This window comes from Homarus americanus, unplaced genomic scaffold (genome assembly GCF_018991925.1).
Source record: "Homarus americanus isolate GMGI-L3 unplaced genomic scaffold, GMGI_Hamer_2.0 scaffold26351, whole genome shotgun sequence".
Classification (NCBI taxonomy): Eukaryota; Metazoa; Arthropoda; class Malacostraca; order Decapoda; family Nephropidae; genus Homarus; species Homarus americanus.
The window spans coordinates 6,905,621-6,932,823 of record NW_024724368.1 but is presented as its reverse complement, the minus strand read 5'-3'; the positions used below and the strand labels follow the sequence as shown (position 1 = coordinate 6,932,823).

General features: G+C 41.3%; 1 protein-coding gene across 1 annotated transcript; it reads right to left on the bottom strand.

Annotated features, from left to right (window-relative positions):
• Positions 1-21: 21 nt before the first annotated feature.
• On the bottom strand, positions 22-12,109 carry LOC121864285 (the record flags this gene model as incomplete). The annotated part of the gene is made up of 7 exons (XM_042363372.1): positions 22-5,268; positions 8,477-8,677; positions 8,866-8,992; positions 9,693-9,726; positions 9,886-9,940; positions 10,759-10,818; positions 11,042-12,109. Coding segments are annotated over 7 exons (2,775 nt in total), but the record flags the coding sequence as incomplete, so codon positions are not given.
• Positions 12,110-27,203: the final 15,094 nt, after the last annotated feature.

The window sequence follows — 27,203 nt, the reverse complement described above, 5'->3', positions numbered from 1 at the left end:
AGAAGGTTACTGAAATTTATATTCGGATATATGATGTATTTGCAGTTAATAAATATTTAGCAAAATAACTGTGCGTTAATAGAAGAAGCCGTTTAAGTTATTTGTACAATACAAAAATAGATCTAACACAATTAAAAAAAAACATCCTCAAAACACTTCCACCAGCTCCAAGTAGTGATCCCAGGCCTCCTCCACTGTCAACCCCACTGTCCAAGAAGATATCTCCGTCAACACCACCACGTATCAAGTATAATGTGTTGTCTAATGGTAGATCCTGCTGCCGGATGGCATCACATTTTTTTAACCAAGTCCCAGGTTTCTGATAAAATTTTCAGCATCATTTACAAACAATTTCGGGCCTCAATTGACTCTCCTATTTTAACAACACGACATACTGTATATTTCATTTCTCACTCTTCATTTGTTTAAAACTAAAACATTTCTGTATTTTTTTTTCGCACCCCAGGCCCCGATATGGGACACTCGCGATCGGAGCTTGACCAACAAGTCTATCTCCTTATACAAAACCGCCAGCGTCACCAACAATACCAGCAGTGCTGAAGGAACCAAAACTACTGCCACCAACGTTACCAACACTGGCAAATCCATTGTTAAGGCCGACACTGCCAGATCAGTTAGAGCCACCAAAGCAACCCGCGTTTTACGAAAATCACTGTTTCCGCCTCATATATAAATTCCACCTCCGTGACCATGAACGAGCTCGTCCCTAGAGTGAACTGAATTTTTGAAATAAGAGTTATGGCGGGGACCCCCATGCAGACTCGAATGTTCGCTTTCATCGTAGTTAATGAAAAATACTTGAGGTTCTTGGTGTTCTTGTTGAGGGAGTTCGATGATTTCTTGTCTGTGCTCCTCCTGTTTATTCAAGACGTAAACGATGTTCTCCATCCTTGGTGGTGTTAAGATGATGGGATCAGGCTGCTCAACCGGTTCAGGGGCGCGGAGGATAAGTATATTTGTGTCCACTCTGGGTTGAGGGATGATTGGGGGCGGGGCGAACTGTTGTGGTTGTTCAGGCGCGGCAAATACGAACACACGTTGAGTACGTACAGGATGTACGCAGGTCCCGTCAACCTCCAGCACGGTACCGCCCGTGCAGACGCCGTGGCTGCCGCCACTGCCGAAGCCGCCGCCGCTGTAACCACCACCACCACGGCCACGCCCACCATGGCCACCGCCACGCCCACCATGGCCACCGCCACGCCCACCATGGCCACCGCCACCATAGGGAATGGGTACGTTGTATCCCCTTGAGGCGAAGGTGAAGCCAACCGCAAAGGCGAAGAACAGAACCTGTAGGACAAGGGAAATATTAATGGATTTATTAATTCGAAATGTATCTCATACAAAGCGCTTGAAACGTTTAAGTTTCTTACCTTAAAGTGACTGTACTTCTTAAAATTGTGTGGACGTTGGCAGAACAATTGTCGTACTGGGTTGGGAGTCCATTGGCCAAGGGTTCGATTCCCAATCAAGGTCATATGTGATTTACTGTATATCCGGGTAGGGCCAGTATTAGTAGTATAGTTATATTCCACTGATTTGTCGTAAAAACCTGACTCGCATAATCCAACTATCAGCGGGAGACGTACCTATCCTATCTCGACCAGTGTTATGTTGGCCAAACCCACGTCGCTGAATGACTCCCAGGGTAGACTCGTGAATTCCATGCTGAGCTAAACCAAATCTAGCTTCCGTTTAGGTTACATCGTTGGGGAACATCATCCAATAAGAAATAAATCAAATATGTGTCATCCTAACATCGTAATCAAGACAATAGTTGTCGATAAAGAAGATAGAAATCATCCATCAGTACTCATGGTTTAAGAAGTGTCTTGGTGTTTAACAAAGGATGAAAAGGAAGAGCCCCATCTGTGCTCCTTATCTTCAACATTATTACTAATTAATGTGATACAACAGGAGTAGTCCATGATGCCCCAGTGTTAGGTAAGGTTTATGAGGCAACGATCACACCACCCGCTCATAGCCGTTACCCCAAGAATGGCCCTTTGATTACCACCATTTCTTCTGTCGGTAATTTTGGAAATGTTGTTAAACATGTATCTTTTTGGTTGTATATTCTCTAATAAAATGAAAGGAAAATATGAATAAACATATGTAAAGTCACCAGAGGGATATGTACAGGGTGCCCCAAAATTAGTTTATGGGGTTGTTAGTGATGTGTGACTAACCTTGGGACAGCCATATATACCACTCACAGCGTTGGAATAACTTATAACAATAATGGATGCGAAGAACCCCGGTGGTGGAAGCCTAATAAAGAATAACTTTAATTATCACTTCTAAATTGTTAAAATTGCTGAACTGTTATTATACTACGGTGGACAATTGACTGTAACTGGCGACAGCTAACTTAGCTCTTACCAGCGGTAGCCTTGTAAAATTTGAATTGTAGATGAATCTTGGTTGTTTGTAAAATTAAATGTAAGTAATGAATTAATATCAGTACAATACTTGAGTTAAAGAATGGTACAGTTTATCATATCCATTTATTCACACTGTAACAATGATGACCTGAAGAATATACCTAACTCGAACCTCTTGGGCATGATGACCTAACTATTGAGTACGAGCAAGTAATCCTTTGAATATGATGACTTAGTTTCTTGATTACGATGTCTTGTCCCTCTGAACAAGATGACCTGAACTCATGACTAAGATGACAGGTACTCGAGGGGTTAAGTTAACTTCCTCATAAGGAGAAGAGTTCACCAGAGAGTGTGCAGGAATTGCCTGTCGGCACTGAGCCAGGGTACGTATCAATCGTCTGTTGAGAATTAACACACTGTACACTGTTAGATTTTTTCCCCTAACTTAAGTGTAGTATAACCCAAGGGTCTTCAGCCTAAGTGTACAGTTGTCTGATGTCTCAAGTGGTGGTGGTGAAAATCTTCCCTTTAAACACTGTCTTTAACCCCGATCGTGATTTCACCGTTACTATAAACCTGTAACTGGGAAGAAGGATGTTAACGGTGACGAGACTCGGTAACACGGTGAACCTGGCGTCACTCTTAATGATGTGAAAGAGAAAATTGTGAATCTGAGAAGGCTTTGGTTTTGTTAAGCCCGATATTTTTATATTCAGGCTTTATAAAGTAGAGAAGGCACAGGAATTCGTGGCTGGCTGTAGGGCACACACACACACGCACGCACACACACACACACACACACACACACACACACACACACACACACACACACACACACACACACATTCCAGAAACAATATTTTGTCAACATTAAACTTCTTGATATGACCCAATAACACGTGGAAATAATTTGTAATAGTTAAGTGATCGTGATTAAATTTAAGAATTATTTCTCGTGGTTACATGTAAGAGGCATGTTTGGAGGTAAATCGTTAAGGAGAAAAAGGTCAAATCTCAAGTCGCAGGAAAATATAGAAATGAAAATATCGAAACACATTAAGAACATGGAAGCTAGAGAACTTTCATATCGGCAGGAAAAAACTATAAAATTTTAAACCGACATCTGACTTTAACGTTTTAGTATATACTTGTTTGTCATATTTTTAAGTCGAAGATATTTCTGTATTTGCTATATGTGAGTCATTCTTAATTACCTTTTCAACCTGACACATTAGAAAGGTTACTGAAATTTTTATTTCGATATAAAATGTATTTACACTTGGTAGACATTTAACAAAACAAATCAGGCTGACTAGAAGAGGTCGTTTTAACTATTTCTACAAAACAAAAATAGATCTACTAGCAGCGTTCAAACACTTCTTCGAAACATTTCCGCCAGCTCCAAGTTGTGGTCCTAGGCCTCCTCCACTATCCCACTATTTGGGAAGATATATCCTTCAACAATACCATGGAGGACACTCGCGATCAAAGCTTGACCAATAAGTCTGCCGCGGTATACAAAACCGCCAGCGTCGCCAACAATACCAGCAGTACTGAAGGAACCAAAATTACCGCTACAAACGTTACCCTAACTGGCAAGTCCAGTGTTAAGGCCGACACTGCCAGATCAGCTTGAGCCACCAAAGCCACCCCGCGTTCCACTAAAATTACCGTTTCCGCCTAAAATAAAGTTTCCACCTAAGTCACCATCGATGAGCTCGTCCCCAGAGAAAACTGAATTTTTGTGATTAGATGTAAGGCTGATACCCCCATGCAGAATCGTATTTTCGCCTTCACCGAAGTTAACGAAATATATTGCTTGATTAACGAGTTTCGGTTTAGGGACCTCGATGACTTCTTGTTTCCGCTCCTCCTGTTTGTTCAAGACGTACACGACGTTCTCCTGCCTTGGCGGTGATGCGAGGATGAGTCCAGGCTGTTCAACCTTATCAGGGGCGTGGAGGATTAGTACATTCGTATCCACTCGGGCCGGAGGGATGACTGGGGGCGGGATGAACTCTCTTGATTCTTCAGGCGCGTCAAATACGTACACACGTTCAGTACGTATAGGATGTTCACACGTGCCGTCAACCTTCAGCACGGTGCCGCCCGTACAGAGGCGGTCGCCATTACCTCCGAAGCCGTCGCCACCACCGCCGAAGCCGACGCCGCCAGCACCGCCGAAGCCAACGCCGCTAGCACCGCCGAAACCGACGTCGCCAGCACCGCTGAAGCCGCCGAAGCCGACGCCGCCAGCACCACTGAAGCCGCCGACGCCGCCAGCACCACGGAAGCCGCCGTTACCACCACCGCCGAAGCCGCCGCCACCACCACCGTTGAAGCCATTTCCACCGCTGAAGCCGCCGCCACGACCGCCGAAGCTGCCTCCACTACCGCCGAAGACGCCACCGGCGAAGCCACCACCGCCGAATCCGCCACTTCCGAAGCTGCCATCGGCTAAGCCGCCATCTCCGAAGCCGCCACCTCCGAAGCCGCCACTTCCGAAGCCGGCACCTCCGAATCCGCCACCTCCGAATCCGCCACCTCCGAAGCCGCCACCTCCAAAGCCGCCACCTCCGAAGCCGCCACCTCCGAAGCCGCCACCACCACCACCACCATGGCCACGAACACTGCCACGGCCACGGACACGGCCACGGACACCGCCATGTCCACCACCATAGCCACGAATACGGCCAACACCACGGCCACGTCCACGGCCATGTCCACCACCATTATATCTTGCACCATAGGGAATGGGTACGTTGTAGTCCCTAAAGGCGACAGTCACGCCCACAGCAAAGGCGAAGTACAGAACCTGTAGGGAAAAGGAAATGTTAATGGATGTAATTAATATGAACTTCACATCTCACGATGCCTTTGGAATCCTTAGAAGAAATGGGAGGTTCTCACGGAGCCTTGAGTATATGAAGCAGTGCTTTTATAACCGATCAGTGTTCAGCAAGTCCCAAACCCTTTGTTCAGGACACAATAAGTAGTCGTGTATAAATCATTCTTCATCGTTTAGAAAATAATAATTTTACGAGTCCCACTGTATCAGCTATACAACTTGCCTCTCTTCCGTGTTTGTGATGGGGTATACTGTACCCCCATTATACTTCACTGCTGATTGTTTAGAGAAGATTGATGTTCTCATGTAGACCCTGATATCTCGTACAGCTCTAGCCCTTCAACCTCTTTACCACAACGATTAATTTTCCTACCTTAAACCTCGTAAGTCTTTAATCCATAAAAATTGTGGGGACGATGGCAGAATAGTTATTGCACTGGGTTAGGAGTCCTTTGGTCAATGGTTCGAATCCCTATGAACGTCAAATGTGATTTACTGTATATCCGGTTAGGGCCAATATTAGTAGTATAATTATATCCCACCGATTTGTCGTAAAACCTGACTCGCATAATCCAACCAACAGCGGGAGACGTACCTATCCTATCTCGACCAGTGTTGTGTTGGCCAAACCCACGTCGCTGAATGACGCCCAGGGTTGACTATTGAATTCCATGCTGAGCTAAACCAAATCTAGCTTGCGTTTAGGTTACATCGTTGGGGAACATCATCCAATAAGAAATAAATCAAATATGTGTCATCCTAACATCGTAATCAAGACAATAGTTGTCGATAAAGAAGATAGAAATCATCCTCCAGTACTCATGGTTTAAGAAGTGTCTTGGTGTTTAACAAAGGGTGAAAAGGAAGAGCCCCATCTGTGCTCCTTATCTTCAACATTATTACTAATTAATGTGATACAACAGGAGTAGTCCATGATGCCCCAGTGTTAGGTAAGGTTTATGAGGCAACGATCACACCACCCGCTCATAGCCGTTACCCCAAGAATGGCCGTTTGACTCCACCATTTCTTGTTTTAACAGTTTTGGAAACTTTATTAAACATATATCTTTTTGGTTGAATATTTTCCCTTTAAAAAAAATAAAAGTATAAACACGTAAAATTACTAGAGGGAAGGGAACAGGAGCTAAAACAACTATCTGTGCAGGTGGGAGGTCGATATGCTCCGAAATGTTACGTGTTTACAAGTGACAGCCCTCATACACCAAAATGTATCACCCATGGTCCATATTGTTTTCCACAAAGTATGCACAGAGATTTGTTTTAGCTACTGTACAGGGTGCCCCAAAATTAGTTTATGGGTTTTTCAGTGATATGTGACTAACTTTGGGACAGCCATGTATACTACTCGCAGTGTTGGGCTAACTATAGCCAACACTGGATAATCAGTGAGAATAACCCAGGTGGTAGAAGCATAATATACATTACACTATAGTGGACATTTGACTGTAATTGGCTATAACGTAAACTGAAATCATGATGTTTAGTTAATTCAGTGAGTTTACAAGTAAGAACTTCCCCACCACTTAGGCATCAGACTACTATAAACTTGGACTGACGACCCTCAAGTTACACTAAACCTATGTTAGGTAAAGAATATTCTAATCGTGTATTTTAATTTTCGAAAGACGAGTAACACGTTCCCAGGCTCAGTGACGATGGGCAATTTCTGTGCACTCTCTGGCGAAATCTTAACTTTATGAGGATGATAACTTAACCTCTAGAGTACGTGTTATCTTAGTCGTAAGTTCAGGTCATCTTGTTCAGAGGAACAAGACATCGTAATCAAGGCAATAAATCATCACATTCAAAGGATTAATTGCTCGTACTCATTAGGTTAGGTCATCATGCCCAAGAGGTTCGAGTTAGGTATATTCTTCAGGTCATAATTGTTATAGTGTGAATAAATTGATAAAATAAACTGTTCTACTCATTGCCTTAAGTCTTCCACTGCTATTAATTCAATAATTCATTTCTTTTATATACTATCAAGCTTCCTTTATAACTAAAAAATTTCAAGGCTGCCGCTGTTAATATATAAGTTAAGCTGAATATTATATGATTTCTTGTTTTGTGAGTTTTGTTTACTAAGACACCAAGAACATTGTCTGTAACCCCGATCGCGATTTCACCGTTAATATGAACCTGTAACAAGGCAAGAGGGAGTTAATGGTAACGAAACTCGGGAACACGGTGAACCTGGCGTCATACTCTTATTGATGTGAACATGATAAACACAAGAGAAAATTGTGAATCTGAGAAGACTTTTGTTTTAATGAACCGATGTTTTAAGATATTCAGGCTTTAACATGTGGAAGTAATTTGAAATGGTTAAGTGATCGTGATTAAATTTAAGACTTACTTCTCGTGGTCATATATAAGAGACATGTTTGGAGGTAAAGAGTTGGAGGTTATATGACGTTTCGAATTTTGGTGGTCACATCTCAAGTCGCAGGAAAATATAGAAATTGAAATATCCAAAAACAATAAGAACACGGAAGCTAGCGAGCTTTCATATCGGCAGGAAAAAACTAAAATTGTAAACAAACTTCAGAATTTTCCGCTTTAGTATATAATTGTTTGTGACACTGTTTTGAAATCGAAGATATTTCTGTATTTGCAGTATGTGATTCATTCTTAATTACCCTTTTAAGCCGACATTTTAAAAGGTTACTGAAATTTATATTCGGATATAAGATGTATTTGCAATTGATAAATATTTAACAAAATAAATCTGCCTGAGTAGAGGAAGCCGTTTAAGCTATTTCTACAATACAAAAACAGCATTAAAAAACATCCTCAAAACACTTCCATCACCAACCCCACTGTTCAAGAAGATATATCCGTCAACACTGTAGGACACTCGCGATCGGAGCTTGACCAACAAGTCTATCTCCGTATACAAAACCGCCAGCGTCACCAACAATACCAGCAGTGCTGAAGGAACCAAAACTACTGCCACCAACGTTACCAACACTGGCAAATCCATTGTTAAGGCCGACACTGCCAGATCAGTTAGAGCCACCAAAGCAACCCGCGTTTTACGAAAATCACTGTTTCCGCCTCATATATAATTTCCACCTCCGTGACCATGAACGAGCTCGTCCCCAGAGTGAACTGAATTTTTGAAATGAGAGTTATGGCGGGGACCCCCATGCAGACTCGAATGTTCGCTTTCATCGTAGTTAATGAAAAATACTTGAGGTTCTTGGTGTTCTTGTTGAGGGAGTTCGATGATTTCTTGTCTGTGCTTCTCCTGTTTATTCAAGACGTAAACGATGTTCTCCATCCTTGGTGGTGTTAAGATGATGGGATCAGGCTGCTCAACCGGTTCAGGGGCGCGGAGGATAAGTATATTTGTGTCCACTCTGGGTTGAGGGATGATTGGGGGCGGGGCGAACTGTTGTGGTTGTTCAGGCGCGGCAAATACGAACACACGTTGAGTACGTACAGGATGTACGCAGGTCCCGTCAACCTTCAGCACGGTACCGCCCGTGCAGACGCTGTGGCTGCCGCCACTGCCGCCGCCGCTGTAACCACCACCACCACCACCACGACCACGGCCACTGCCACCACCGCCACGCCCACCATGGCCACCGCCACGCCCACCATGGCCACCGCCACGCCCACCATGGCCACCGCCACCATAGGGAATGGGTACGTTGTATCCCCTTGAGGCGAAGGTGAAGCCAACCGCAAAGGCGAAGAACAGAACCTGAAGGACAAGGGAAATATTAATGGATTTATTAATTCGAAATGTATCTCATACAACGCGCTTGAAACGTTTAAGTTTCTTACCTTAAAGTGACTGTACTTCTTAAAATTGTGTGGACGTTGGCAGAACAATTGTCGTACTGGGTTGGGAGTCCATTGGCCAAGGGTTCGAATCCCAATCAAGGTCATATGTGATTTACTGTATATCCGGTTAGGGCCAGTATTAGTAGTATAATTATATTCCACTGATTTGTCGTAAAAACCTGACTCGCATAATCCAACTAACAGCGGGAGACGTACCTATCCTGTGTCGACCAGTGTTGTGTTGGCCAAACCCACGTCACTGAATGACGCCCAGGGTAGACACGTGAATTCCATGCTGAGCAAAACCAAATCTAGCTTCCGTTTAGGTTACATCGTTAGGGAACCTCATCCAACAAGAAATAACTCAAATATAAGTCATCCTAACATCGTAATACGATAAGTGGTGTCAATAAAGAAGATAGAAATCATCCTCCAGTACTCATGGTTTAAGAAGTGTCTTGGTGTTTAACAAAGGGTGAAAAGGAAGAGCCCCATCTGTGCTCCTTATCTTCAACATTATTACTAATTAATGTGATACAACAGGAGTAGTCCATGATGCCCCAGTGTTAGGTAAGGTTTATGAGGCAACGATCACACCACCCGCTCATAGCCGTTACCCCAAGAATGGCCCTTTGATTTCAAATATTTCTTCTGTTGGCAGATTTGGAAACATTTTTAAACATATCTTTTTGGTTGAATATTCTCTAAAAAATAAAATAAAAATAAGTATAAGGTTGTAAAATTAGCAGAAGGAAGTGTACAGGGTGCCCCAAAATTAGTTTATGGGGTTGTCAGTGATGTTTGACTAACCTTGGGACAGCCATATATACCACTCACAGCGTTGGCTAACGCAGGTGGTGGAAGCCTGATACAAGAATATCTTTAATTATCACTTCAAAATTGTTAAAAATGCTGAACTGTTCATTATACTATGGTGGACAATTGACTAACTGGCGACAGCTTAACTTGCCTATTACCAGCGGCAGCCTTGTAAGATTTGAATCACTGAGCGTGGGTACTTATTAATCGTCTCTTGAGAATTAACACACATGTACACTATTAGATTTTTCCCCTAACTTAAGTGTAGGATAACCTAAGGGTCTTCAGTCTAGTTGTACAGTTGTCTGATGTCTCAAGTGGCGGTGGTGAAAATCTTCCCTTTAAACACTGTTTTTAACCCCGATCGTGATTTCACCGTTACTATAAACCTGTAACTGGGAAGAAGGATGTTAACGGTAACGAGACTCGGAAACACGGTGAACCTGACAAAAAAAAGAGAAAATTGTAAGTCTGAGAAGGCACAGGAATTTGTGGCTGTATGTAGGAGACACACACACACACACACACACACACACACACACACACACACACACACACACACACACACATTCTAGAAAACAATATCTTGTCAACACTCATCCCCTTGATGTGACCCTCTAACATGTGAAACTAATTTGAAATGGTTAAGTTTTCGTGATTAAATTGACGAATTACTTCTCGTGGTTACATGTAGGAGGCATGGGTGAAGGTAAAGTGTTCAAGTCGCAGGAAAATATGCAAATGAAAATATCAAAAGACAATAAGAAGACGGAAGCTAACGAGCTTTCATATCGGCAGGAAAAACTAAAATTTTAAATCAGCTGTTCAGTCATTCGTTTTAATATATAATTGTGATATTTTTGCCTTGAAGTCGAAGAAATTTCTACATTTGCTGTGCGATTCTTTCTTGATTACCTGTTCAACCTGACACATTAAAGGGGGGTTACTGAAATTTTGATTCTGATATAAGATGTATTTGCAATTGATAAATATTTAACAAATCTGCCTGACTAGAAGAGGCCGTTTAAGCTATTTCTATTGTACAAAAATAGATCTACTAACATTATTTATATAACATCCTCAAAACATTTGGGCCGTCAGATTTGTCATGACGGGGATGATTTAGCTTTTAGAGTGAATCCTATATTGGTGGAGAGATGGCGTTAGCCGGAGCGAAACTTCCGCCAACTTCAATTTGTGGTCCCAGGCCTCCTCCTCCGTCACCAACCCTACTGTTCAAGAAGATATCTCTGTCAACACCATCATGTAGGGCACTCGCGATCGGAGCTTCACGAACAAGTCTTTTTCCGAATGCAAAACCGCCACCGTTATCAACAGTACGAAAGGAACCTAAATCACCGCCACCAGCGCTACCAAACCTGGCAAATCCATTGCGAAGGCCGGCACGGTCAGAACTGATGTGGCCACCAAAGCCACCCTGCGTTCTACTAAAATCACCGTTTCCGCCTAAAATAAAATTTCCACCTAAATCGCCATCAATGAGCTCGTCATGAGAGTATACTGAGGATTCGACAACAGAGTTAAGGCTGATACCCCCATGCAGAATCGTATTGTCGCCTTCACCGTAGTTAATGAAAAATACTTGGGGCTCGTGAGGTTCTTGTTCAGGGACCTCGATAACTTTTTGTTTCTGCTCCTCCTGTTTATTCAAGACGTACACCACGCTCTCCTGTCTTGGGGGTGATAGGATGATGGGATCAGGCTGTTGAACCGGTTCAGGAGCGCGGAGGATAAGTACATTTGTGTCCATTCGGGGCGGGGGTAGGATTGGGGGAGGGACGAACTGTTGTGGTTGTTCAGGCGCGGCAAATATGAACACACGTTGAGTGTGTATAGGATGCTCGCAAGTTCCGTCAATCTTCAGTACGGTACCGCCCGTACAGACGCCGTTGTCATCACCTCCGATGCCGCCGCCACGACCTCCGCCGAAGCCACCACCATCTCCGCCGAATCCGCCGCTGAATCCACCACCACCTCTGCCGAATCCCCCACCAATTCCGCCGAATCCCCCACCTACTCCGCCGTAGCCGCTATCACCACCACCACCGCCGCCGCCGCCGACAACACCAACACCACCACCATTATATCTTGCACCATAGGGAATGGGTACGTTGAAGCGCCTAAAGGCGACAGTCACGCCCACAGCAAAGGCGAAGAACAGAACCTGTAGGGTAAAGGAAAAGTTAATGGATGTATTAAATTAAATGCATTTCTTGCAACCACCTTGGAAAGCTTAAAAGAAATGGGAGGTTCTCACAGAGCCTCGAGTATAATTTTACGAGTCCTACTGTATCAGCTATACAACTTGCCTCTCTTCCGTGTTTGTGATGGGGTATACTGTACTCCCATTACGGTGCATTATACTTCACTGCTGATTGTTTAGACTAGACTTATGTTCTCATGTAGACCCTGATGAAATCTTTACCACGAGGCTTAATATTTTCCTACCTTAACCACCACATATGACTACTTCAAAAAAGTTGTGGGGACGATGGTGGAATAGTTATTGCACTGGGTTGGGAGTCCATTGGTCAAGGGTTCGAATCCTATCAAAGTCATATGTGATTTACTGTGTATCCGGTTAGGGCCAGTATTAGTAGTATAATTATATCCCACTGATTTGTCGTAAAACCTGACTCGCATAATCCAACCAACAGCGGGAGACGTACCTATCCTATCTTGACCAGTGTTGTGTTGGCCAAACCCACGTCGCTGAATGACGCCCAGGGTTGACTCGTGAACTCCATGGTGAGCTAAACCAAATCTAGCTTCCGTTTAGGTTACTTCGTTAGGGAACATCATCCAATAAGAAATAAATCAAATATGTGTCATCCTATCATCGTAATCAAGACAATAGTTGTCGATAAAGAAGATAGAAATCATCCATCAGTACTCATGGTTTAAGAAGTGTCTTGGTGTTTAACAAAGGATGAAAAGGAAGAGCCCCATCTGTGCTCCTTATCATCAGCATTATTACTAATTAATGTGATACAACAGGAGTAGTCCATGATGCCCCAGTGTTAGGTAAGTTGCAATTCTTTTTCAGCCGTCACTGGTTGAATAACGAGGTAGTCTACATAGCCGGCCCCGGTTACATAAACATCCATGCTCTTTAGCCGTGAACATATAAATACATTAACAACTGTATATCTGTAACTAGATCTTTGTAGCCCTAAATTGGCGGGACCTTCCTATAGACAAATCATTATATATTTTTTTATAGTTGCGTGTGTATGTTTGTGTAGGTAAGTGTGTTTTCGTGTACATTTGTTTGTTGTGGTACCCGATCGTTCTTGTTTTTTTAGTTGATAAAAAGTTAAGATCTCTCAAAGCTGGGTGGTCACTTTATGTGGCACCTCCACCGGTGACCAGCGTCTGTACAGTACACTTAACACAATCACGTGAACACCAGTTTGCAGAACGAACTGTGTTTATATATATATATATATATATATATATATATATATATATGGGTTATAACCTGGTGTTAACTAGCTTCAGGAGACCCTAAAGATACAGTAACACATGGAAAACCTCTACTGAGTCGCTCGTTAATATACCTGGCGTCCACCTATAACACTCCAGTAGGTCTTCTCACTACACTGCTCACAGTGTTGGGCTAACTCTATCCAACAATGAGTAATCAGTGCAAATAACCTTTGTGGTTGAATCATAATGAAAATACTTTTACTCATCGCTTCAAAATTTTTAAATTACGGAACTGTTCATTATACTATGGTGGACAATTGACTGTAACTGACGACAGTTTAACTTAGTTCTTACCAGCGGCAGCCTTGTAAGATTTGAGTTGTAAAGGAAGCTTGGCAGTGTGTAAAGAAAAAAAGAAAGAAAAATAATATTAATAAATTAATAGCAGAGGAAGACTTGAGGTAAAGAGGTACAGTTTTTCTTATCAGTTTATTCGTGTGTGTGTGTGTGTGTGTGTGTGTGTGTGTGTGTGTGTGTGTGTGTGTGTGTGTGCGTGCGTGTGTGTGTGTGCCCTACAGCCAGCCACGAATTCCTGTGCCTTCTCTACTTTATAAAGCCTGAATATTAAAATATCGGGCTCAACAAAACCAAAGCCTTCTCAGATTCACAATTTTCTCTTTCTTTGTCAGGTTCACATCATTAAGAGTGACGCCAGGTTCACCGTGTTACCGAGTCTCGTCACCGTTAACATCCTTCTTCCCAGTTACAGGTTTATAGTAACGGTGAAATCACGATCGGGGTTAAAGACAGTGTTTAAAGGGAAGATTTTCACCACCACCACTTGAGACATCAGACAACTGTACACTTAGACTGAAGACCCTTAGGTTATACTACACTTAAGTTAGGGGAAAAATCTAACAGTGTACAGTGTGTTAATTCTCAATAGACGATTAATACGTACCCTGGCTCAGTGACGACAGGCAATTCCTGTACACTCTCTGGTGAACTCTTCACCTTATGAGGAAGTTAACTTAACCCCTCGAGTACCTGTCATCTTAGTCATGAGTTCAGGTCATCTTGTTCAGAGGAAAAAGACATCGTAATCAAGGAATTAAGTCATCATATTCAAAGGATTACTTGCTCGTACTCAATAGTTAGGTCATCATGCCCAAGAGGTTCGAGTTAGGTATATTCTTCAGCCCATCATTGTTACAGTCCACACACACACATAATATTAAGCGTTCATCGTGTATAAAAATGGCTTTGATCCATGCAGTAAGTACTGTGGTAGTTATAAATGCCTTGGGAGATCTTGGACTTAAGGAAATTAATTAACATTACTTTAGAATTTAGACGTATGAGAGAACTGGTCTTTTATTAATGTGTTTTAATAGAGACAGCGATGAAAAAAAACTCGAATCTTAGGGAGTTATGTTCCTAGGTGACACCGCTATCAAAAGCTTTTAACCGTGAGGTTGAAAGACGCGTTTAAACCATTCAGTTGAAAGAATGTAGATTTGGGTGTCAACAGTACCTACTTAAATCACCTTCCTGTGTTGACGATATTATATTTGCATCAAAACCTAAAACTAAACAGAATTGAGTATCCAAAATCAAAGACTCGTCCGTAACTGTTTTATTCGTGGTGATCTTCCGTTAAATAATTTACCAAACTACATGTGGGGCTACACTTGTATATTTATTATATCTTGATTTATGTTAGACGTATTTTTTTTTCTTTAGTAAAATTACGACGTGCATTCATGAATGGAAATCCCTTTACACTCCTGTTCGAAACTGTACCAAACCTAAACTGTGGTAGAGCAGCAGTTCTGATACTCGACCCAGCACTTTGGAATCTCAAGCATGTAAAGGGACTTCTGTTCGTGATTGTGCATTTTTAATATTAGTTTTTACTCTTGCAATCTTTTTCCCACATGTAGAAAAAACCCTGTAAAACACTTGGACATATGATTTAGTTGACATTGAAACAGATGGCCAGAGTGTTTACCTTAGGGGCATATGGTAGGATATCATTATTAACAAATTATTTGATATTGGTATACAGTCTCGAACAAGAGCACTGTCGCCTTTTCTGCTGCTCCACGAACCCCGAGATTCAGACTCGTGAATCCGAAACATTTATGGACTGAACAATACATCAATGTGTATTGCTTTGGGTTCATTATTCTAATTCTCGGGGTTCTTGGATAGGGGAGAGGACCGACGGGACTTTTGTTGGTGGGTGTACTGTACATATACACATTCATCGGTATACAAGACTATGAACAAGAACTTAAGAATGCACTGGGACACACTCAAACAATCAACTGGGAATTCTGCAAACATGCATTGTGAGATATCAATAATAGCATTTATGTATTTAAACATTTTCACAAACATGTATCGGTAAATTAACATTAACATGCACTAGAACAAATCAACATTAATATGCAATAGGATAATAACAATAACATACATTGTGACATTAGCATAAACCTGTGCTAGGACATTTTAACATACATGCATAGGGATATTTAACCAAACATTCACTGGGATATTAACAGTAATAATATACACTGGGACACTATCATACACTGGGACATTAACAATAACATGCACTGGGACATTAATAATAACATGCACGGGGACATTAACAATAACATGCACTGGGACATTAATAATAACATACACTGGGACATTAATAATAACATGCACTGGGACATTAACATTAACATGCACGGGGACATTAATAATAACATGCACTGGGACATTAATAACATCATACACGGGGACATTAATAATAACATGCACGGGGACATTAACATTAACATGCACGGGGACATTAATAATAACATACACTGGGACATTAATAACATCATACACGGGGACATTAATAATAACATGCACGGGGACATTAACATGCAACATTAATAACATCATACACTGGGACATTAACAATAACATTCACTGGATATTAACAATAACATACACTGGGACATTAATAATAACATGCACGGGGACATTAATAACACTGGGACATTAATAACATCATACACGGGGACATTAATAATAACATGCACGGGGACATTAACATTAACATGCACGGGGACATTAATAATAACATACACTGGGACATTAATAACATCATACACGGGGACATTAATAATAACATGCACGGGGACATTAACATTAACATGCACGGGGACATTAATAACATCATACACTGGGACATTAACAATAACATTCACTGGATATTAACAATAACATACACTGGGACATTAATAATAACATGCACGGGGACATTAATAACATCATACACGGGGACATTAACAATAACATTCACTGGATATTAACAATAACATACACTGGGACATCTTAACATAAACTTGCATTAGGGCAATAACGTGAATATTCACTAGGATATTTTAACAAACGCTTCGGGGTATTTCAACATGAAATTGTACTGAACCATGCAACCTGGTCAGTATATACTGTAAGGCAGTGCAATTCAACCTGGGTGGAAGAGATTTTGCTTGGGGTGGATGAAGGGGTGGAAGAGATTTTGCTTGGGGTGGATGAAGGGGTGGAAGAGATTTGAAATGATGGCGACACGTGTGAATGTGTGTGTGTCGCCTGCATTGTTTCTATGGAAACATGACGTCACCCGTAATATTTGAAACTCCAACCAATGAGAAAAGAGTGCTGGGAGGTGAATTCAGTTTTAAATTTCAAAGTAAGGTAACGTTTCACTCTATTTCTCACGGCTTGTGTAAGTTTAGGTTTAGGAGGGATATAGGAAGAAACTGGTTCACAAATAGGATGGTGGACGAGTGGAACAAGCTTAGCAACTTTGTAGTAAGTGCGGGAACTCTGGAAAGTTTCAAAGGGAGGCTAGATAGATTCATGGATGATAGAGAGTGGTAGTAACTCTCGACAGGAGCTGCCATGCACAGGCCAACCGGCCTATTGCAGACTCCTTATTTTCTTATGTTCTTATGAAGCTGGACGAAACAGATGTGGGAGGGGAAGCGCAGTTGATTGTGTACTGTTGCTTTCCAGATTTATAGTCTAAGACCACAGTTGAACATTATTTGTGCTGCCTCCAACTGAGGGTTGAAACAACTGTGAAGAAAATTTTCCAGAAACCTAATTATTTTATGATTGAAGAGGGCATTGAATGGTCGAAATGAAAATCAGTCACTTCAGATGATGCGAGGGCAATTGTTGGAGCAATCAGTGGTGTTACGACGAATATCAAAGCCGTATCACCTGTTTCAAATCACTGTGTGATTCACCGAGAGGCCCTTGTTGCTAAGACTGAAAGAGACTGGAACAGCCAGTAAGAAGAATGATTTTGAGCTCCTCGATGACATCGTCAAAATAATAAATTGTGTCTGGACCAATGCAAAAAAGCACAGAATGTTCGGCGAGTTGTGCAAAGATATGGAAGCCAACTTCACCAAACTGCTCTTTCCTGCCGAGGCGCGGTGGCTAGTTATACTGTGGGAAGGTTCTGAGCAGAGTGCTTGCACACTGAGAGAACAGAAGTGTGTTTTCTTCACAGATGAAGCAAACCCCATCTCAGTTAAATGTCAGGATAACTTTTGGCTGGTAACGTTGTCATACATGGCCTCAGTTTTTTATCATTTGAACAAACTCAACATCAATCTCCAAGGCAAAGGTCGGGATATTTTCACAGCAATGAGAAAAAATAAATGGATTCAAACTGAAGGTGCAAAAGTGGAGAGCCACCGTAAAAAAGAACAATTTGTCTGATTTCCTGACTTTTGATAACTTCACGAGAGAAAGCGGCTGGGAACACGAGGTGCAGACAGCAGAAGAGGAGACATTGGAGAGGGGAATGTCCCGCCTGGTTGTTAATCACCATACCTTGATTAGGAAAACCTCAACGTGTATTTCCCAGAGTGAGAGCGAACACCTGAACCCCAACATGTGGGTTCTTAATCTATTATTTGCTGCTGATGACGTTAATCATTCTGAAGCTCTATTGGAGCTCCGGACGGATTACGCTCAAAAAGCAGCCTTCAAGACATTAACACACACCATGTATTTCTGGGTTACACTGCTGGATATTCCAGAATACAAGGAGCTGGCCGAGCAGGCGACAACCATGTGTGAGCTAGGCTTCTCAGCTTTAGTTTTACTCAAATCAAAGAAAAGGAACGCACTAGGGGTAAACGACACAAAAAAAAGGTTTGCATGGCACTGCTGTAGAGTGAGTGAGCTGTCATCATAGTATCCTCAGTTCAACTCTATGACAAAATAATATCCAGTTTACCGTTAACGACACCTGGCTTGTCGTACAACCCCAAGTGTCATAAATATACGAGAAATGCATTGACACACCTAATGATTCCTGTGTGAAGGTGGCAGGTGCACAAAGATAAATAAGAGTACACGTTATATCGAATGTTAGGCTTGGCCGTGCACTTAATGCTTGGCCGTGCACCGAGAGGCTTGGCCGTGCACCGAGAGGCTTGACCGTACCACTGAGAGGTTTGTCTGTACCACTGAAAGGCTTGGCCGTAATCTGAGAGGCTTGGCCGTGCACTAGGGCATGCACTACGACATTCGTCGGGACATGCACTAGGGCATTCACCGGGATGTGTACTGGGGCATTACTTAGGACTTGTACTAGGACATTAACAGGGACATTCACTGGGACAGGCACCAGGACATTCTCTGGGACATTCCTTAGGTCTTGCATAAGGTAGTTAACAGGGACATGCACTAGGAAATTCACTGAATTAGGACATTCACCGTGACATGCACTAAAATAGGCATTAGAACATTTACTGGGACATGAATTAGAACATTCACTGGGACATGCACCGGGACATTAATCCGGGATCATGCATTAGGACATTCACCGGAATATTCACTAGGACATTCACCGGGGCGTACACTAGGACATTCACTGGGACATGCATTAGGGCATTCACCAGGATATGCACTAGGACATTCACCAGGACATGCACTAGGACACTCACCGGGACATGGACTAGGAAATTCACCGGGACATGCACTAGGACATTCCCCCGGACATGAATTAGGACATTCACTAGGATAATACACTAGAACACTCACCGGGACATTCACCGGGACATGCACTAGGACACTCACCAGGAAATACACTAGGACATGCCTACGAAATCAGATGAAACGTTCTAATGTGACACCAAATTTTACACATTATTACACGATAAGATGTAGCGGAGTCAAACAGCAAAACAAACTCCAGTTAACCCAGCAGCGCCACATACAGAGAGACACCTACGATACAGGTCACTCGGCACACAGTCGGGTTTGGTTAGGTTGAGCGGAACAGTCAGGACAAGTGAGGGGACAAGTAATTTCGATATTCAGAAATCATAAACTGAGAAGATACGAAAGTGAGAATTGAAATGAAGTTGTAGAGTAGTTTTATCAGTAAATCTACATCTACCTTATATACCTTTAATTTGTTCTTACATGTGTATCAAACATCAGCGTTGATGTTCTGATGTTATTGCTGCATTTCAACTACTAAAGACCTTAAACACGTAACAAGGCTAGTAATTGCATAATAGTCCATCAATAGTTAAAGCTGGGTTTTTTCTCGATTTACTGATCAAATATTACAAAACCACATATTTGCAGTACACCGGCACAGGTATTGGAAGTAAGAATATCATGTACACTAATACACACTGAGATGATCAAGTAGGCAATGGGTGCGTTCTGTGAATATTTTAGTGGATTGTAATGCATAGTTTCCTGGAATATAAACAGGAAACCCTTAGACATACCGACGATAATGATTTAGTATTTACAATGTATTAGATTTACATTAATTTACACGTTATTATGAATTCCCAAATGACAAATACACTCTATCTTGGTTGTTATTCATAATTATACACAGCATTTGTTTACGTTTTTAAGTATGTACAAGTTGTATGTACACTGGGACATAAACACACACAAACAGATTATATTAAATCTTGTTGTTTTAGAGATTCTCCTTTATAATTTACTGACCGTTGTGGATTAGCAATGCCAAAGGTGAAATAACGGTACAGTATTCCTCTAGGTAAAATTAGGGGAAAAAAATAAGCTGTCAATGTAAGTTTTAACTCCTACAAACACTGACTTTAAGACGTGGAGGGAGAGTGATGTCTTGCACTGATGCAAACAAAAGCATTGGCAAGTTTAAAGGCGCTATTGTTTGGCGTTCACTTTTTACCTATTGTGATTATAATATTTTTTGTGGCAGATGAGAGAGGTAAGGGAGATACGACCCATAATAACGTAATATCGTATATCGGGGGAGGTCCTAATGCCATGTGTTGTCAAGTTTCTCGCAGACACTTATTGATGGACTGAAATTGCCCTAATTTCTGCTTATTCATCTCTACAAATGAATTAGGTTACGAGAGAGATAAGCTAATCACAGACAATAAGAGTTGCAGAATTAAAAATGCTATCGTACAATATATATTTCTTGGAAAACGTTATCAAACCAACCCAACCTAACACCAAAATTGTATCTTGTTCGGATTCTAATCAACCCAAAGCATCAACACAGAACATCAATTATATAGCTGGTGCAGCACCACCAAAACACTTGACACCTTCCCGTGGGAATCAATGTTCTCAACTGCACCGACACCACCCATACGCCTCAGCCCTGATACCGAGATCCGTAACTTCGGTATAAGGCCTCAGGGTGCATGTGGCGCAGGTAATCAAGGTTTAGTAATTGGCTGCGTTAACCACACGAGCCGGGAAAATATCTTGGTTCGCTTATCGGAGAGACAGACAGGCAGTCAGTCAGAAACGGTGTTAATTGGTTGAACTTTTGCAAGGGCAGAAGGTGACGAAACCTTAGAACTAAGGCGATTCCAAATAGCGTCTTTTACTATTCCATGCATTTCGGTTCACCTCTCGGTAACAGCAGTGAATTACCCCCCCCCCCAAAAAAAAAAAATTTAATAATAATAATAATGTCACGGATGATACGATTGATACGCGATCGCAGCTGGGGTTTGTGGGCGGGGGCGTAAAGCGCGGGCGGGGGCGTAAAGCGCGAACATTTAGTCGTTTTCCTGGGTGACAACAGCGATGGGTCCAGGTATTGCCTTGTTATGTTTCTTCATGGTAGCAGAGCAGGTAGCGGAGTCAACACCATGGTTAAATAGCAACTATAAAAAGGTTAATAAATTGTATGTTTCGGTTATCACATATTGAGTCCCCCCTCCCAGAGAGAAAAAACAAGTTGCCAAAGCAGAACATTGACCAAAAATGGAACTTAAAATACTACACCTTGTAGTAACGTTGCTCCTTAATATATGCACACGGCTAAAGTTTCCAGATTAGAGTTAGTTTCGTGAAGAAAATAACAACTCGGTACACGGAGAACATAATTTTCTGAATACAAATATAAGACACTGGTACAGATATAGTAATCACAGCTCAGGTGACCAATACCACCACACCACAGTACAAAGTAAAAACAAAATAGTAAAAATAATACCCACACCCTTAAATGTTTTCTATGTACTAATGTGATACTAGAGAAGCTATTTGATAAATAAATTAAGAATTAAATTAAACATAGAAAACTTAAAAACTGTCGTATTTAGTCCAAGTTGTGTGGCGAGTAAACCAGGTGATTCGTACTGAGAACACTGAAGGAGGCACGACTCACCAGCTTCATGGTGGATTATGATGTTAGTCCAGCTGACCTGACGCCTTATATACCTGGCTCCTCGGCAAGGGCAGGTTGGTTAGTTCACCGCCCCCTTTTACGCTCCACCCCGGTCAAACTCACACGCTCCGGTTGATTTCAGTTGCCCCTGGAAACTGAACTATACCGTGACCTCTACGTCTTGTTACACAATAGGCCGCTGGCCCTTCCTAGGTCATGTTGACAAAACTGGAAGCTTGGAAGCTCATAGGTGTATCACTACTAGAATTGACGTCACCAGGTTATAGTATTCAAGATCGTAGTCGTCAGGATGATTCGAAAGTCTGAGGTAAAACTTGCAGACTATTGCAAGAAAAGGTTGACTGTGTTTTTGAGTTTATAAAAAGTTCGTGCTTTTTTTGTCGTTTATATTCCGTAGTTTGTGGCCACCAGGTAATGAAATATCGTAAAACCACTACTAAAATTAATAATCTTCACAGGTGTAAGAGTAGGAATCTCCTGAGTTTGAGAAGTGTGTGTAGTATATATTTTTCGGAGGAGGAGTGAAATATTTTTAAATGCACTAATTCGGTAGGTGAGTAGGTGCACAACACTCGACCACCTATATATGGTAAGGTGTATAGTATTCATCAACTCTGCCGGCCTCTCGAAACTCATAAGATGGGACTTGATTTGTCTGTAAGTTTATTAGCGCTTCCTGTTGCTTACATTATATACAGTATATACCTCATTAGCATCTCAGCTCAGTTACCTGTTGAGCAGTAAGAGGAAGCTGACCTATAATGTACTAGAATAACATATCTACCTAACCTAAAGCGTGACTCTGTATATATAGGGTGTATGATGTATTCAGTTTATATACAGTGTTCTTACTATTGAATGTCAACAAGATCTGAATCAAACAAAATGATTGCCTGGAGGTTAAATATAAATACTTAGACCCATATTAATTACGATCAATCTTCCAGGTAATCGCCAGGTCAACTAGACTTGCTGTTCTGAAAGTGAAATATCGGACCTCGAATGCTCGTACTTGTCACTATACATCCTTCACATTCTGTTTTGTCTCACAATTTTTCCTTGCTATTGAGGTGACAAATGTTCATGAAGTAATTTGAGTAAATGGTTTTCATCTCTCACCCGTACGTTCTAGGTAGCGAGACGGCTTAAAGGTGTTCCCGGTAACTGAATTTTCTTGTGTGAAATATCCAGCCACCTTTACAGAGAATACAAGGCGAGTATCAGTCCTCATCTGGTTAATTGGTGGCTAAAGCGTTATATATTTTCTCTTATTTTCAGAAGATTCGTTAATTATGGTCGTAATACCCTGTTACTGTGTCTATAAATTTAATCATACATAATTCCAAAGCTTGTCAGAGTTTCCAGATGCTTTCCTCCCTGGTCAGAATTTTAGTGAGGAAACAACTCTATGTATCAGATGACGTCACTTGTGTTGTGTTTCCCGGTAAAGACCAACAGGGATTTCACCAACATTATTACCATAACTTAGAGCATGAACAATATAAACGGTCTTCCCTCATACTCTCGAGTTTACAAATGTTTATATAAAGTCTAATAAATTCTGTTGTTGATTATGCGTGTTTACATCATTTACCAGGAGTCGATGAAACCAGAATTCAGTAGGTATTAGTTTGTGTGTTGGTTAACTTGGCATTTACCTCCTTTCATGATTCTAATGTTTATTATGGTGCTGTAGTAGTATTCCAAGTGGACTATTAGTGATCATTATTTTTTGTGTGTGTGTGGTTGAAAATGATTTGTCGCCTCCCTTTTACGGCAACATGATGTGACCTCAGATAAGAACAAAGAAACATTATTAGGCAGAAGTGAATTGTATAAATGGGATATATCATGGAAGATGATAATATTGGTCATTCTGCAGTGCTAACATTTCTTTTCCAAAATTGATCCACGAAGACACATATAAAACACCACCTTGGCCAAACCTTGAAGTATATAATAGACCATTACCAATCTCGGGTTAGCAAAGTTGAACCCTAGAATCACGCTGACCCAGACCACATACACTGTCACCCTTGATAGTATAGACAATTAGAATAAACATATAACTCTGTGATCTCAGGATAAAGCGACAGTAGTTTGTAATTAGAGGGCCTGTGTGATGGATAGCACTTGGAGTATATTACCTTGCAGTATTACACCCAGCTAGGGATACAGTTCGGCCGACACCAAGGCGCTCGTGTAATTTGTTCTTATTATTGTTATTATTTACCATACACGATATACTGATGAAACGTATTTTATATCATTATGTATTATTTACCCGGTGATACTTAATACTGGCATGTCACAGGTCAACACGTATTAATTTGATATTTTCTTTGAACACACACACACACACACACACACACACATACATATACAACCTGAAATAATAATTAGTTATGTCATCACAGCGTATTGTACCTGGTATATAAACAGGTCATTCGAGGAGGTAAATAACCCAATCAGCGTGTAGGGTGAGTGTGAGTGACGACAAAAAGTTGCTGATAAAGGAAGTAGGATGCTCACACTTGCAACCTGCAGTATCCTTTCATATCTGCAGGTAGGACAACCTCCAATCCCAAATCCAGTCTGGCTGCTCCAGGAGCTCCAGCCGGAACCACCAAACGGGCCGCCTACAGGCAAAGGCCCGTGTCGGACTACGGTCCGACAATCTCAACAACAACAACAACTTTGAAAGTGATTGTACTTGGACTCCTGTACTTTGAGTCAGACGCAGTGATAGAAGGTCGGAAGGCTGGTAACACCACATCACACAAATGATAAACCCGTCCGTCGACCTACAACTTTTTTGGGGTTTTACTCGACAAGATGGAGAAAAAACTAGTTCAAATATGTGAGTAAAAAAAATTGTAAAGCGTAGAGAAGAACTTGGCATTCATAAAACAGCTTTAGTTGACTACATATGAAACAGCGCGCACGCACACACACACCCTAACAAACAAACATACATGACACTCACCCGCACATTATCTAAAAACTCGGATAACAACCATTGTCCACCAAGGGTCAGATGCGGTAATCAGGATGCTGTAAGTTTTAATCGTAATGTTACAACAGGACTGGTAAGGTTATGTGCCGTCGCTCTCACTCCTCAGGACACCATTAGGCATTATAATGTTGTATTGACGCTGAGTGACTCCTCCAGCCGAGTAAAATGATTATATGTCACGTTATGCTTTTAAGAGTGTTTTCATTGGTGGTTTGGTGGACATGTTATTAGTTCGTTGATATTTATCCTCTTCCATAGGTGTGTATAGTCAATCTTGCCCACCCAGATTTGAGGGCAGATTTGAGTAAAAGTTCAGAATACAGTGACTCGTTGATTTTCAAAGGCGTAAAAAAAAAAAAGTGGAACCTCTCAGGTTAGGTGGTATTGTGTCATTTGTCTTACTTTAAAATGATACCACCTATTTCATCAAACGTTTTTATAGACCACAAAAGCATTGACCCTGATTTACATCATGACTCACTTTCCTGACGTGTTTTGTTTTTCACATTGGAGAGAGAGCATTTCTTTGAGACTTGAGACATAGTTGAAGGATTTGTCATTTGCGTCTGATGAGATCTTAAGGAAAAATTTAAAGATCATAACATGTGAATAGTGCTGCCTTAAAGGTCATTTGGCCGGATAAGTAGAACATAACTCCTAGAACCAACTGGCGCTACCTCCGAAAGTGTTCCCTAGAGGCCAAACATAGCCCGGATGACTTAGCTCAATCCACCAGACTGACAAGTGACTTTTGACCAACTTATCGACAGGCTCACTTATAGTCGATAAGTTTTCGTGTTATGTTTTTCAAAGCGTAAAGAAGAAAGTGTTACCCGAACCCCTCTGACTAAAGAAAGTTAGCTCAACATCTCATATACCTGAGAATCTATGGAAATTATGAACGGATCACCTGAAGAATAGCCTTAGCTTATTTCACCTGCTGATTGAACACCTTAACGCTACCTGGAGGTGGGAAGGGGGGGGGGGGCACTAACAACAGAATGACAGCAGCTAATGACTGGGGATGATAGCAGTCACACTATTGTATATATTTGTGTTAATTATTCCGTATCAATAACTGTATACATTACTATGGTAAATGTTCAGCCATACTATCCTGAACGGGTTATATATAGTGTGTGTGTGTGTGTGTGTGTGTGTGTGTGTGTGTGTGTGTGTGTGTGTGTGTGTGCTGATATATATACGTCAGCAATACACCAGAATCTTTGTATGTTTCTAAGTTTAACGATTCTAAGTTGGTATGGTTACTTAGTTTTAAAGTTTATAAGTACATAATAAACGTCTATTTTATTTTATACACACACACACACACACACACACACACACACACACACACACACATGTATCTTTGCTTGCGCCACTTCAACATGACCCCGATTTTACCTCTCATTAACCTGTCATTCTACTTGATAATTAGTCATACAGAGGCAACGTCACCCAATACATCTCTCGTGTATATTTCTCGCTTGTGTTTTTGTATTGACTCCTGTAGTGTAACCTGAGTGATTTCATTTATTTTTTTTCTATTTCTGCAAAGTAGGTTTCACATGAACGGAGGAAATGAAATCAGGTACTCTAACTGAGTTTAGATTTTACTGTACTAAATTTACCTGTAGTTAAATTTCTGTAAACTGATCGTTCTTTTGTTTTCTTCATAGTCTATTTATATACTAATTTAGCTGTTTTTCTGCTTACATTTATTTTTAATTTTTTCAAAGTTGGAAGGAAACTGTTAAGGTAAATCTTAAGTTATCATTTTTTTGGGACAACAACTATTTTAGGGTATTTATTGACAATTACGAGATATAGTCCTGCGCTCATCTAGCATGTCATAACACACACACACACACACACACACACACACACACACACACACACACACATGCATTGAAATCAAAACTAATGATTCCCCCGGTTGAGTTTTATATAAGTAACACTAAACCTTCATCGCCTCCCATAACATTACCTTCTATAGACCTTACCAGCATCATTGTGTATAGACCTCTGGCATTATCTTCTGTTTACATATGGCGTGTCCCAAATTCACCAAACCCTACCTAGAATAACTCACATACTATACAGGTACCA